General features: G+C 48.8%; 2 protein-coding genes across 7 annotated transcripts in view; both read right to left on the bottom strand.

Annotated features, from left to right (window-relative positions):
* Window positions 1–14,381, bottom strand: part of LOC140402300 (uncharacterized) — a 135,629-nt gene that overhangs the window by 65,245 nt on the left and 56,003 nt on the right. The gene's annotated exons all lie outside the window — the stretch shown is intronic.
* LOC140402298 (cytochrome P450 2C3-like) overlaps window positions 1–14,381 on the bottom strand; it is a 121,408-nt gene that overhangs the window by 101,708 nt on the left and 5,319 nt on the right. For 5 of the 6 annotated variants that reach the window (XM_072489969.1, XM_072489970.1, XM_072489971.1 and 2 more), the window contains one exon: window positions 11,856–12,018. In XM_072489969.1, the coding sequence (XP_072346070.1) occupies window positions 11,856–12,018 (163 nt within the window). The remainder of the gene's footprint in view (window positions 1–11,855; window positions 12,019–14,381) is intronic. The other variant, XM_072489972.1, reaches the window with a different exon arrangement.

Raw genomic sequence — 14,381 nt, 5'->3', positions numbered from 1 at the left:
TGCTCTGGCTGATTTTGCAATCCAGCTCTTGGTCTGTAAATTTGTCGGTAGCAGATAGAATGCTGAATTTGGTGCATTTGAGTGCTATAGTGAGAGTTTGGTGACTGAGGGAGTATAAGGGTTCATTTTTATCTAAAGTCTAGTCTTTCTTTTATTTAGTTAATTAACTTAAAAGTTGCTGTTTGGTTTAAAAGAAGGTGAATTTTCAATCAGCTTTAAACAAAGGTTCTACTTGTAGGTACTTGCAGCTGGAGCTTGTTAATTAGTTAATTGGATTAGGCCATTTTTCAGAGGCAGTTTTCAGTTTTCACAGTGTAAAAGTGATCCACCTACAGTGCAAACTTTGTTTGCACTGAGTGCTGAATTTGGTGCATTTGCGTGCTATAGTGAGAGTTTGGTGACTGAGGGAGTGCTGAATTTGGTGCATTTGAGTGCTATAGTGAGAGTTTGGTGACTGAGGGAGTGCTGAATTTGGTGCATTTGAGTGCTATAGTGAGAGTTTGGTGACTGAGGGAGTTAGGTGAGGAGGAAGGTGCTTTTTTCATTTCATTTCCTACATTTCCTCAAAGAGCGAGAAGGGAGCCAGTTTTCAGAGAGTGCAGCTGACTGGGAGCAGAGTCGGAGGGCGGAGGTCCAGTTGTTCCACAGGGCAGCTATATTCTGTAAGGTAAGAGGGGATGGAGGCTAGGCCAGTTGCATGCTCCTCCTGTAGGATGTGAGTGGTGAGTGATACCACCGGTGTCCCCGCTGACTATACCTGCGGGAAGTGCACCCAACTCCAGCTCCTCAGAGACCGTGTTAGGGAACTGGAGCTGGAGCTGGATGAACTTCGGATCATCCGGGAGGCAGAGAGGGTTATAGAGAAGCGTTACAGGGAGGTAACCACACCCAAGGTACAGGACAAGAGTAGCTGGGTTACAACCAGGGGAAAGAAAACAAACATAGAACATAGAACATTACAGCGCAGTACAGGCCCTTCGGCCCTCGATGTTGCGCCGACCTGTGAAACCACTCTAAAGCCCATCTACACTATTCCTTTATCGTCCATATGTCTATCCAATGACCATTTGAATGCCCTTAGTGTTGGCGAGTCCACTACTGTTGCAGGCAAGGCAGTCCACGCCCTTACTACTCTCTGAGTAAATAACCTACCTCTGACATCTGTCTTATATCTATCTCCCGTCAATTTAAAGCTATGTCCCCTCATGCTAGACATCACCATCCGACAGGCAGACAGTGCAGGGATCCCTCGTGGTCGTTCCCCTTCAAAACAAGTATACCGTTTTAGATGGTGTTGGGGGGGATGACCTACCGGGGGAAGGCCCTAGTGGCCAGGTCTCTGGCACTGAGTCTGGCTCTGGGGCTCAGAAGGGAAGGGGGGAGAATAGAAAAGCAATAGTAATAGGAGATTCAATGGTTAGGGGAATAGATAGGAGATTCTGCGGTCGCGAGCGAGACTCCCGGAAGGTATGTTGCCTCCCGGGTGCCAGGGCCAGGGATGTATCGGATCGTGTCTTCAGGATCCTTAAGGGGGAGGGGGAGCAGCCAGAAGTCGTGGTGCACATTGGTACCAACGACGTAGGTAGGAAAAGGGGTGTGAAGGTAATAAACGAGTTTCGGGAGTTAGGCTGGAAGTTAAAAGCCAGGACAGACAGAGCTGTCATCTCTGGTTTGTTGCTGGTGCCACGTGATAGCGAGGCTAGGAATAGGGAGAGAGTGCAGTTGAACACGTGGCTGCAGGAATGGTGTAGGAGGAAGGGCTTCAGGTATTTGGATAATTGGAGCGCATTCTGGGGAAGGTGGGACCTGTACAAGCAGGACGGGTTGCATCTGAACCAGAGGGGCACCAATATCCTGGGAGGGAGGTTTTCTAGTACTCTTCGAGAGAGTTTAAACTAATTTGGCAGGGGAATGGGAACCGGATTTGTAGACCAGCAACTAAGGTAGCCGATATTCAGGATGCCAAAGCGTGTAGTGAGGCAGTGGGGAAGGGAACACTGACAAAGGAGAGTACTTGCAGGCACGGAGATAGGTTGAAGTGTCTGGCTCTGGGGCTCAGAAGGGAGAAGCATCAGGAATAAGGTGGGTGAACTTAAGGCATGGATCGGTACTTGGGACTACGATGTGGTGGCCATCACGGAAACTTGGATAGAAGAGGGGCAGAAATGGTTGTTCAAGAAGATTAGGGAGGGTGGTAAAAGAGGGGGGGGGTGGCATTGTTAATTAGAGATAGTATAACAGCTGTAGAAAGGCAGTTCGAGGAGTATCTGCCTACTGGGGTAATATGGGTTGAAGTCAGAAATAGGAAAGGAGCAGTCACCTTGTTGGGAGTTGTCTATAGGCCACCCAATAGTAGTAGAGATGTGGAGGAACAGATTGGGAAACAGATTTTGGAAAGGTGCAGAAGTCACAGGGTAGTAGTCATGGGTGACTTCAACTTCCCAAACATCGAGTGGAAACTCTTTAGATCAAATAGTTTGGATGGGGTAGTGTTTGTGCAGTGTGTCCAGGAAGCTTTTATGACACAGTATGTAGATTGTCCGACCAGAGGGGAGGCCATATTGGATTTGGTACTTGGTCATGAACCAGGGCAAGTGATAGATTTGTTCGTGGGGGAGCATTTTGGAGATAGTGACCACAATTCTGTGACTCACTTTAGTAATGGAGAGGGATAGGTGCGTGCAACAGGGCAAGGTTTACAATTGGGGGAAGGGTAAATACGATGTTGCCAGACAAGAATTGAAGTGCATAAGTTGGGAACATAGGCTGTCAGGGAAGGACACAAGTGAAATGTGGAACTTGTTCAAGGAACAGGTACTACGTGTCCTCGATATGTATGTTCCTGTCAGGCAGGGAAGAGATGGTCGAGTGAGGGAACCATGGTTGACAAGAGAGGTTGAATGTCTTGTTAAGAGGAAGAAGGAGACTGATGTAAGGCTGAGGAAACAAGGTTCAGACAGGGCGCTGGAGGGATACAAGATAGCTAGGAGGGGCTGGTTTAGCACACTGGGCTAAATCGTTGGCTTTTAAAGCAGACCAAGGCAGACCAGCAGCACGGTTCAATTCCCGTACCAGCCTCCCCGAACAGGTGCCGGAATGTGGCGACTACGGGCTTTTCACAGTAACTTCATTTGAAGCCTACTTGTGACAATAAGCGATTTTCATTTCATTCCTTTCATTTTTCAACTGAAGAAAGGGATTAGGAGAGCTAAGAGAGGGCATGAACAATCCTTGGCGGGTAGGATCAAGGAAAACCCCAAGGCCTTTTACACATATGTGAGAAATATTAGAATGACTAGAGCGAGGGTAGGATCGATCAAGAACAGTAGTGGCAGATTGTGTATTGAGTCTGAAGAGATAGGAGAGGTCTTGAACAAGTACTTTTCTTCAGTATTTACAAATGAGAGGGGCCATATTGTTGGAGAGGAGAGTGTGAATCAGACTGGTAAGCTCGAGGAAATACTTGTTAGGAAGGAAGATGTGTTGGGCATTTTGAAAAACTTGAGGATAGACAAGTCCCCCGGGCCTGACAGGATATATCCAAGGATTCTATGGGAAGCAAGAGATGAAATTGCAGAGCCGTTGGCAATGATCTTTTCGTCCTCACTGTCAACAGGAGTGGTACCAGGGGATTGGAGAGTGGCGAATGTCGTGCCTCTGTTCAAAAAAGGGAATAGGGATAACCCTGGGAATTACAGGCCAGTTACTCTTACTTCGGCGGGAGGCAAAGTAATGGAAAGGGTACTGAGGGATAGGATTTCTGAGCATCTGGAAAGACACTGCTTGATTAGGGATAGTCAGCACGGATTTGTGAGGGGTAGGTCTTGCCTTACAAGTCTAATTGAATTCTTTGAGGAGGTGACCAAGCATGTGGATGAAGGTAAAGCAGTGGATGTAGTGTACATGGATTTTAGTAAGGCATTTGATAAGGTTCCCCATGGTAGACTTCTGCAGAAAGTAATTAGGCATGGGATAGTGGGAAATTTGGCCAGTTGGATAACGAACTGGCTAACCGATAGAAGTCAGAGAGTGGTGGTGGATGGCAAATATTCAGCTCGGATCCCAGTTACCAGTGGCGTACCGCAGGGATCAGTTCTGGGTCCTCTGCTGTTTGTGATTTTCATTAATGACTTGGATGAGGGAGTTGAAGGGGGGGGTCAGTAAATTTGCAGACGATACGAAGATTAGTGGAGTTGTGGATAGTGAGGAGGGCTGTTGTCGGCTGCAAAGAGACATAGATAGGATGCACAGCTGGGCTGAGAAGTGGCAGATGGAGTTTAACCCTGAAAAGTGTGAGGTTGTCCATTTTGGAAGGACAAATATGAATGTGGAATACAGGGTTAACGGTTGGGTTCTTGGCAATGTGGAGGAGCAGAGAGATCTTGGGGTCCATGTTCATACATCTTTGAAAGTTGCCACTCAAGTGGATAGAGCTGTGAAGCAGGCCTATTGTGTGCTTGCGTTCATTAACAGAGGGATTGAATTTAAGAGCCGTGAGGTGATGATGCAGCTGTACAAAACCTTGGTAAGGCCACATTTGGAGTACTGTGTACAGTTCTGGTCGCCTCATTTTAGGAAGGATGTGGAAGCTTTGGAAACGGTGCAAAGGAGATTTACCAGGATGTTGCCTGGAATGGAGAGTAGGTCTTACAAGGAAAGGTTGAGGGTGCTAGGCCTTTTCTCATTAGAACGGAGAAGGATGAGGGGTGATTTGATAGAGGTTTATAAAATGATCAGGGGAATAGATAGAGTAGACAGTCAGAGGCTTTTTCCCCGGGTGGAACAAACCATTACAAGGGGACATAAATTTAAGGTGAATGGTGGAAGATATCGGGGGGATGTCAGAGGTAGGTTCTTTACCCAGAGAGTAGTGGGGGCATGGAATGCACTGCCTGTGGAAGTAGTTGAGTCGGAAACATTTAGGACCTTCAAGCAGCTATTGGATAGGTACATGGATCACGGTAGAATGATACAGTGTAGATTAATTTGTTCTTAAGGGCAGCACGGTCGCATTGTGGATAGCACAATTGCTTCACAGTTCCAGGGTCCCAGGTTCAATTACGGCTTGGGTCTGTGCGGAGTCTGCACATCCTCCCCGTGTGTGCGTGGGTTTCCTCTGGGTGCTCCGGTTTCCTCCCACAGTCCAAAGATGTGCAGGTTAGGTGGATTGGCCATGATAAATTGCCCTTAGTGTCCAAAATTGCCCTTAGTGTTGGGTGGGGTTACTGGGTTATGGGGATGGGGTGGAGGTGTTGATCTTGGGTGGGGTGCTCTTTCCAAGAGCCGGTGTGGACTCGATAGGCCGAATGGCCTCCTTCTGCACTGTAAATTCTCTGATTATCTATGATTAATCTAGGACAAAGGTTCGGCACAACATCGTGGGCCGAAGGGCCTGTTCTGTGCTGTATTTTTCTATATTCTATAATCTTTATTGTCACAAGTAGGCTTACATTAACACTGCAATGAAGTTACTGTGAAAAGCTCCTGTTCGCCACATTCGCAGCTGTTCGGGTACACAGAGGGAGAATTCAGAATGTCCGAATTTCTTAATAGCACGTCTTCCGGGACTTGTTGGAGGAAACCGGAGCACCCGGAGGAAACCCGCGCAGACACGGGGAGAACGTGCAGACGCCGCTCAGACAGTGACCCAAGCCGGAATTGAACCTGGGACCCTGGCGCTGTGAAGCCATAGTGCTAACCACTGTGCTACCGTGATGAGGAACATATCAGCCCTGATAGAATGGCGAAGCAGACCCGATGGATCGAATGGCCTAATTCTCCTCCTGTATCTTATAAACTTATGATCATGCTCATCGCTCAAATGGATCAATAGATCCACACACTTTCAAATTTAACATTACCATCCACAGCTTTCCAAGTTCTGCTGAAACGTGCTAGTGAAAGCAAGGCAAAGACACAATGGCAATTGAGGGGATGGATTGAAACTAATTGGAAAATTACAATATATATTACATACTTACAGCAGTTTCTCAACTAATAGTGGGAAAAGGTTCATTTAAAGTAATTTTACAGAGAATTTATTGTTCTCCACTTGAGAATTACATCAGGATGAGTAGCAGCTGGGCTTCCATTGGTTGGACCTCGGATGAGGAACAAACCAACAGCAGCCTGCTGTTGAAGGACATGAGCTGGACATTAGAGCGGGGATCAGCAACTGCAGCCTGCCTTTCAGAGATCTGCAGCTGGACAGTGGAGGGGGCGTAGTTCCCATGAGTCATTACCCATGACATGGTGAACAGGAACAGAGTTCCCTTGATATGGCGGTACTTCAGGAGGCTCAGCTTATTATGTCGGGCAGTGGCAAACATCTGAACTTCCTCGGGCAAGTGGACATTTGCCACTCTCCAATCCCCTGGTACCACCCCTGTTGACAGTGAGGACGAAAAGATCATTGCCAACGGCTCTGCAATTTCATCTCTTGCTTCCCATAGAATCCTTGGATATATCCCGTCAGGCCCGGGGGACTTGTCTATCCTCAGGTTTTTCAGAATGCCCAACACATCTTCCTTCCTAACAAGTATTTCTTCGAGCTTACCAGTCTGTTTCACACAATAGTCTGGGTACACACACGGGGAGGATGTGCAGGCTCCGCACAGACAGTGACCCAAGCCGGAATCGAACCTGGGACCCTGGAGCTGTGAAGCAATTGTGCTATCCACAATGCTACCGTGCTGCCCGATACAATGCATGATCAATGACCACTAAAGCGAGGTTGTAGTCCAACTGCGCTGCCCGATACAATGCACGATCAATGACCACTAAAGCGAGGTTGTAGTCCAACTGAATGCTTTAATAAGCTAGATGTTTCCCCCAGCAGCTCATGTACAGAATGAAGGCTGCTGGGGCGGCACAGGCTCTTATACCCCGCCTAGCCGGGCGGAGCTACCATACCGTTTGACCAATGGGAAACATACAATATCTACCAATGGTGTTCCAGCATTACCAGGTACCGTAATATCTCTACAGAGACTATCACATTCACCCCCTGTTAAAAAAGAGTCCGGTGGAGGTGGTGGCCTGACATTACAGCATGGTAACGTGGTAGAAATTATAGTTATGGAGGTACCGTAATACCTCCGTACAGCGTTTTGTAACTATTTACTATTCCATTTACTATTTACAATTTATGATTCATAATTAAGTATACACTTTAAAATGAAGCAATCAGTCGATCCGGGGCCCTGGTCGTCCTCTGTGATCGTCGAAGCTTCGGTGGTGACTCCGGTGGAGATTCGGGCGTCTGTGACTCCGGGAGCGTGGCCTCGACCCCTGTGGCAGCTTCGACACCCCTAGACGGCGCTGGTGGGGAAAATGGTTGACCTGGGAAGGGAGCGTCTGCGCGATGCGTCGGTGGGTGGGGGGACCTAGATGGGGCCGGCGGAAGGGCCGACCCTCCTGTAAGGTGCACAGGTGGGAGGGAGGATGGTACTGGTGGCTGGGGTGTGGGTGGGGCTCCGGCAGGCACCAGGTCTCGTAGGAAGACCGTATCTTGTCGGCCGTCGGGGTACACCACATAGACGTACTGGGGGTTAGCATGGAGAAGATGGACCCTCTCGATCAAAGGGCCCGACTTGTGCACCCGCACGTGTTTTCGGAGCAGGCTGGGTCCGGCAGCTGCCAGCTAGGTCGGGAGCGAGGTCCCAGAGGAGGACTTCCTGGGGAAAACGAGGAGATGTTCGTGAGGTGTTCGGTTGGTTGTGGTACACAGCAGTGACCGGATGGAGTGGAGGGCATCCGGGAGGACTTCTTGCCAGCGGGAGATTGGGAGATTCCTGGACCCTGGGGCCAGTAGGACGGTCTTCCAGACCGTTCCGTTCTCCCTCTCTATCTGTCCGTTACCCCGGGGGTTGTAAGTGATCGTCCTGCTCGAGTTGATGCCCTTGCTGAGCAGGAATTGATGCAGTTCATCGCTCATAAAGGAGGACCCCCTATCACTATGTATGTAAGCGGGGAACCCGAACAGCGCAAAGATGCGATGGAGGGCCTTGATGACGGTGGTTGCGGTCATGTCGGGGCAGGGGATGGCGAATGGGAACCGGGAGTACTCATCAATTACATTCAGGAAGTACGTGTTGCGGTCGGTGGAGGGAAGGGGGCCTTTGAAGTCCATGCTGAGGCGTTCAAAGGGACGGGAAGCCTTTATCAGGTGCGCTTTCTCTGGCCGGTAGAAGTGCGGTTTGCACTCCACGCAGATTTGGCAGTCCCTTGTGGCTGTCCTGACCTCCTTGATGGAGTAGGGCAGGTTGCGGGTCTTGATAAAATGGAAAAAGCGAGTGACCCACGGGTGGCAGAGGTCCTCATGGAGGGCTCGGAGGCGGTCCACTTGTGCGTGGCCCATGTGCCGTGGGACAGGGCATCAGGAGGCTCGTTTTGCTTCCCGGGACGATACAAGATCTTGTAGTTGTAGGTGGAGAGTTCGATCCTCCACCGCAAGATCTTATCGTTTTTTATCTTGCCCCGCTGTGCATTCTCGAACAGGAAAGCAACCGACCATTGGTCAGTGAGGAGAGTGAATCTCCTGCCGGCCAGGTAATGCCTCCAAGTCGCACAGCTTCTACTATGGCCAGGGCCCCCTTTTCGACTGATGAGTGGCGGATTTCGGAAGTATGGAGGGTACGTGAGAAGAAGGCCACGGGTCTGCCCGCTTGGTTGAGGGTGGCCGCCAGAGCTACGTCAGACACGTCGCTCTCGACCTGGAAGGGGAGGGACTCATCAATGGCGTGCATCGTGGCCTTTGCAATGTCTGCTTTGATGTGGCTGAAGGCCGGCGGGTCTCTATCGACAGGCGAAAAGCTGTGGATTGGATCAGGGGACGGGCCTTTCCCGCATAGTTGGGGACCCACTGGGCATAGTAAGAGAAAAACCCTACGGAGCGCTTCAGGGCCTTGGAGCAGTGAGGGAGGGGGAACTCCATTAGGGGGTCGTTCAGGGTCGGGGCCTATTTCGCACTGCGTAGCCGAGGATGGCTAGGCGGTCGGTGCTAAACACGCATTTATCCTTGTTGTATGTAAGGTTAAGGATCTTTGCGGTCTGGAGGAATTTTCGGAGGTTGGTGTCGTGGTCCTGCTGGTCGTGGCCGCAGATGGTGACATTATCGAGATACGGGAATGTTGCCCGTAAACTGTACCGGTCAACCATTCGGTCCATCTCGCGCTGGAAGACCGAGACCCCGTTGGTGACACCAAAGGGAACCCTTAAGAAGTGGTAGAGCCGCCCATTTGCCTCGAAGACAGTGTATTTGCAGTCACTAGTGCGGATGGGGAGCTGGTGGTAGGCGGAATTAAAATCCACCGTGGAGAAGACCTTGTAATACGCGATCCTGTTTACCAGGTCGGATATGTGGGGGAGAGGGTACGCGTCCAGCTGCGTAAACCTGTTGATGGCCTAACTGTAGTCGATGACCATCCTATGCTTCTCCCCGGTCTTTACCACCACTACTTGAGCTCTCCGGGGACTGTTGCTAGCTTCAATGACTCCTTCCCTCAGTAGCCTTTGGACCTCTGACCTAACAAAGATCCGATCCTGGGTACTGTACCGTCTGCTCCTGGTGGCGACGGGTTTGCAATCTGGGGTGAGGTTCGCAAACAAGGAGGGCGGATCGACCTTGAGGGTCGCGAGGCCGCAGACAGTGAGGGGGGGGTATAGGGCCGCCGAATTTGAAAGTTAGACTTTGGAGATTACACCGGAAGTTTAAACCTAGGAGTGTGGCCACGCAGAGGTGGGGAAGGACGTAGAGCCGGTAATTTTTAAACTCCCTTCCCTGGACTGTGAGGTTTGCTACACAAAACCCCTTTATCTCTACTGAGTGGGAACCGGAGGCCAGGGACATTTTTTGATAAACGGGGTGGACAAGGAGAGAACAGCGCCTTACTGTGTCGGGGTATATGAAGCTCTCCATGCTCCCAGAGTCGATTAAGCAGGACGTCTCGTGCCCGTTGATTTGTACAATTGTTGTAGCAGTTGAGAGTGTTCGAGGCCGGGACTGATCCAGGGTCACCGAGGCTAATCTCAGCAGTTGGGTGTTCTCTTCGGGTGGTGTGTGGTCAGCCGAGCTGGGGTCCTGGGAGTCCATCCAAGATGGCGGCTCCCATTGGTCGCACATGGCTGGGGGAGCACAAAATGGCGGCGCCCATCCATCGAATGTGGCGTCCACGGGACAAGATGGCGGTGCCCGGGGGCCGCCCGTGGCCCTGGAGTAGGAAGGTGGCAGCGCCCGCAGGCCGCACGGGAACTGTGGAGAGGTTTGTGGTGGCGGTCTGCATTCGCCGCCGGAGACCACGGCGACCGCACGGGCCTGGCATACCACCACGAAGTGGCCCTTTTTACCGCATCGGAGGGGTTCCACGCAGCCCAGGGGGCTGCTGTGCGGTCGGGAACGTAAGCGCGGGCGTTTCTGGAGACCACATCCAGGGAGCCTGCAAGGGCCCGTGCCTCCTTGAGGCCTGGAATGTCTTTTTCCAGCAATCGCTGGCAGATTTGGGAGGACAGCATACCTGCGACGACAACGTCCCGGATCAACAGTTCTGTGTGGTCGCTCGCCGAAACTTGCGGGCAGCTGCAGTTTCTCCCCAACACCAGGAGTGCACGGTAGAATTCTTCCAGCGATTCCCCAGGGATTTGTGGCCTCGTTGCTAGCAGATGTCGGGCGTAGACCTGGTTTACATGTCCTTTTAGCAGCTCTATTGCTGCATCGCTTCCTCGATGAGGGTGTAAATTTCCGGGCTCACCTTCGAGTGCAGGACTTGCATTTTCTGTTCTCCTGTGGGTGTGTTTTTGGCCGTTCCGAGATATCCTTTAAAACACGCCAGCCAGTGCTTGAAGATTGCCGCTGAGTTCGCCGTGTGGGGGCTGAGTTGCAGACACTCCGGCTTGATTCGGAGCTACATCCTTTTAAATCTAGCTTATTAAATTGATGCACGATCAATGACCACTAAAGCGAGGTTATAGTCCAACTAAGCTAGATGTTTCCCCCAGCAGCTCAGGTACAGAATGAAGGCTGCTGGGGCAGCGCGGCCTCTTATACCCCACCTAGCAGGGTGGAGCTACCATACAGTTTGACCAATGGGAAATATACAATATCTACCAATGGTGTTCCAGCATTACCAGGTACTGTAATACCTCTACAGAGACTACCACAATAACATAGGCTGACACTTTATTGCCGTTCTGAGCATCTCTTTTGCATGTGTCATTTTACTCAGGCCGTTTCTTATTCATGTTGATGTAAAGATCCATGACAATGATCAGCAAAGTACAGGGTAGCCCTCAGTGTTCCACCCAACTTTTATTCCTCAAAGATCACAAAAAACATATACCTGTTCTTTTACCAGATAACTGTTGGTCGAATCATCTTGCTTGTAGATAAGTAATTGTATTTTGCTGCATAAGAACAGTAACCACAATTCAGAAGGACTTTAATTAATCGGTTATGAAGAACTTTGTGATGCCTTGAGGATAGAAAAAGTGTATTACAAATTCTGCTTCTATGTTTTTTTATGATTTGCTAAAAGCAGTGGGTTGGGTGACTGATATGTTCCTCGACTTTCCAAATTAGGAACCGGGAGCCAAAGAATTAGGATGATCACTGGAAGACTGAATAAGTGATTATAAGTTATTATTTTTCACTGGTGGTTAGTAGAACATGGAACGCTTTACTACAAATGTCTATTGCAATAGGGGAAAAGGCGGGAACATTGGATTGGATGAAATAACTAGTTGAAGATCCGGCACGAGCATAAAGTCAGTGGACCAAATGGGCTCATTCTAAATTTTCAGTTATTAGGGTAGTAAAAGCAGCAATAATAATTCAAGTAGAGAATATGAAGTTTGCTCACCGTAGTCATTTGCCAATTTTCTGAAGACAGGCAAGACATACCTGCCGCTGAAGTCATGCCCTCGCTCGATCAACGCTTCTGCCACCGCCTCTTGGCCACACAGCACCACTGCAGGACAACTGCCCAACCAAATGGTGAACACGGGGCCGTATTGTTCGCCCAGCTGAAGAGAAATAATAAATAAATAACAACTATTAATTGTATTTCATCGACTTCTAGAAAAGAATCTCTTTCCATCCTGTTCCCAGCACTAAACTTGACTTGTCATCTTGTGTTCCACCTTAGATACAAGGTGTAGTGCTAGAGGACTGGAGAATTGCAAATGTTACCCTTTTTCAGAAATGGGGACAGAATAAGCTTAGCAACAGATCAGTCAGTTTAAACTCAGTGGTGGGGAAGAAATTAAAGTTCAGGACATAATTAACATAATTTGGGCAAAAGCAGATCAATGAATGAAAGGCAGCATGAATTTGTTAATGACAAATTGTGTTCAACAATTCCTGTTTCTTGATGAGGTAACAGAATGTGGATGAGGGTAATGCAGTTGGTGTGCTGCAGATGGACTTCCAAAAAGCATTTGATAAAGTGCCATGCAACAAGCTTCCGAGCAAAAGTGGAGCTTGAAATTGGCTGAGCGACATGAAAGAAAGAATAGCGATGAGCAGTTGTCAATCAATCTGAAGGAAGGTTTAAAGTGGAGATCCCCAGGGGTTGGTGTTTGTGCCTCTGCGCTTCCTGATATACATAAATGACCTAGACCTTTGTGCACAGTACACAACTTCTAAATGTGCAGACAAACGAAACTTGGAAGTATTAGGAACTGTGAGATGGATAATGTAGAAGTTCAAAAATAACAGACAAGTTGGTGCAAAAGGCAAGCAAGTGGCAAAAGAAATTTAATGCGGAGAAGTCTGAAGTGATCCTTTTGGCAAGGGAGAATGTGGAGAGATAATATAAAATCAAAGGTACAATTCGAAAGGAGGTGGAGCAAATGGACCTGCATATATTTGTGTATAAACCAGTGAAGTTGGCAGGAATCCATACAATCCCTATAGTGTAGACGGAGACCATTCAGCCCATTAAATCTACACCAATCCTGCGAACGAACACTACCCAGGCCCATTCCCCCACCCTATTCCTGGAACCCCAGAAATCTGCACAGATTTGTGAGTGTGGGAGGAAACCTGAGGACACGGAGGAAACCCACGCATCACGGGTAGAACAGTACAAACTCCAGACAGAGAGTGATCCAAGGCCGGAATTAAACCTTGGTCCCTGGCGCTGCGAAGGAACAGTACTAACCACTGTGCCACCCAGGTTGAGAACATGGTTAAGAAAGCATGCGGCATCTTGAGCTTTATTAACAATGGCACAGAGTGCAAAAACATGGAAGCTATGGTAACCTGTATAAAACGTTGATTTAGCCTCAACTGGAGTATTGTGTACAGTTCTGGGCCCCACACTTTAGGAAGGAGGTGAAAGCGTTAGGTGCAGAAAAGATATACGAGAATGGTTCAAGGAGTGAGGAATTTCAGTTATGTGGATAGATTGGAGAAGCTGGGGCTATGTGCAGAGAAGCAACACATGCACATGGACAGAATGATCTCTTTCAAGTAACAAAGGGGAGAGCAAAAATGCATCTCACCCCGACAGATTATTTTCTAGTATTTAACTTTCCTGAAAGTGCTCAATTGTGGCAGGGTGCAGTTCCATTGGTATCTCATTCAAAAGACCATTCTTCATGTCTGAGTCTAGTCAACAGTCTAATTTTGGGGAACCTCACCATTAAACCCATTCCTAGTGGCACACAACAGCTACGGAAATGTTTTTTTACAATCAAAGCCACTGATGGTAATATAAGGGAAGACAGTAATATAATGGAAGATAGGAAGAGATTTTTTTCAATGTATAAAATGTAAGAGAGAGGCAAAAATAGACATTAGACCACTAGAAAATGTGACTGGAGAAGTAATAATAGGAAACAAAGAAATGGCAGACAAACTGAATACTTACTTTGCATCAATCTTCACGGTGGAAGACACCAGTGGGATGCCAGAGCTCCAGGAGAACCAGGGGGCAGAGGTGAGTGCAGTGACCCATTACTAAGGAGAAGGTTCTGGGGAAACTGAAAGGTCTGAAGGTGGATAAGTCACCTGGACCGGATGGACTACACCCCAGGATCCTAAAAGAAATAGCTGAGGAAATTGTGGAGGCATTTGTGATCTTTCAGGAATCACTGGAGGCAGGAAGGGTCCCAGAGGACTGGAAGGTGGTGAATGTAACACCACTGTTTAAGAAGGGAGGGAGGCAGAAGACGGGAAAGTATAGGCTGGTTAGCCTGACTTCGGTCATTGATAAGTCTGTTATTAAAGATGCGACCGTGAAGCACTTGAAAGTGCATGTTAAAAGAGGACTGAGTCAGCACGGCTTTGTCAAAGGGAGGTTGTGTCTGACAAATCTGTTAAGAGTTCTTTGAGGAGGTAACAAGCAAGTTAGACAAAGGAGAACCAGTGGACATGATTTATT

This window comes from Scyliorhinus torazame, chromosome 25 (assembly GCF_047496885.1).
Source record: "Scyliorhinus torazame isolate Kashiwa2021f chromosome 25, sScyTor2.1, whole genome shotgun sequence".
Lineage (NCBI taxonomy): Eukaryota > Metazoa > Chordata > Chondrichthyes > Carcharhiniformes > Scyliorhinidae > Scyliorhinus > Scyliorhinus torazame.
The sequence above is the reverse complement of the archived record's forward strand: the minus strand, read 5'-3'. Positions and strand labels throughout refer to the sequence as shown.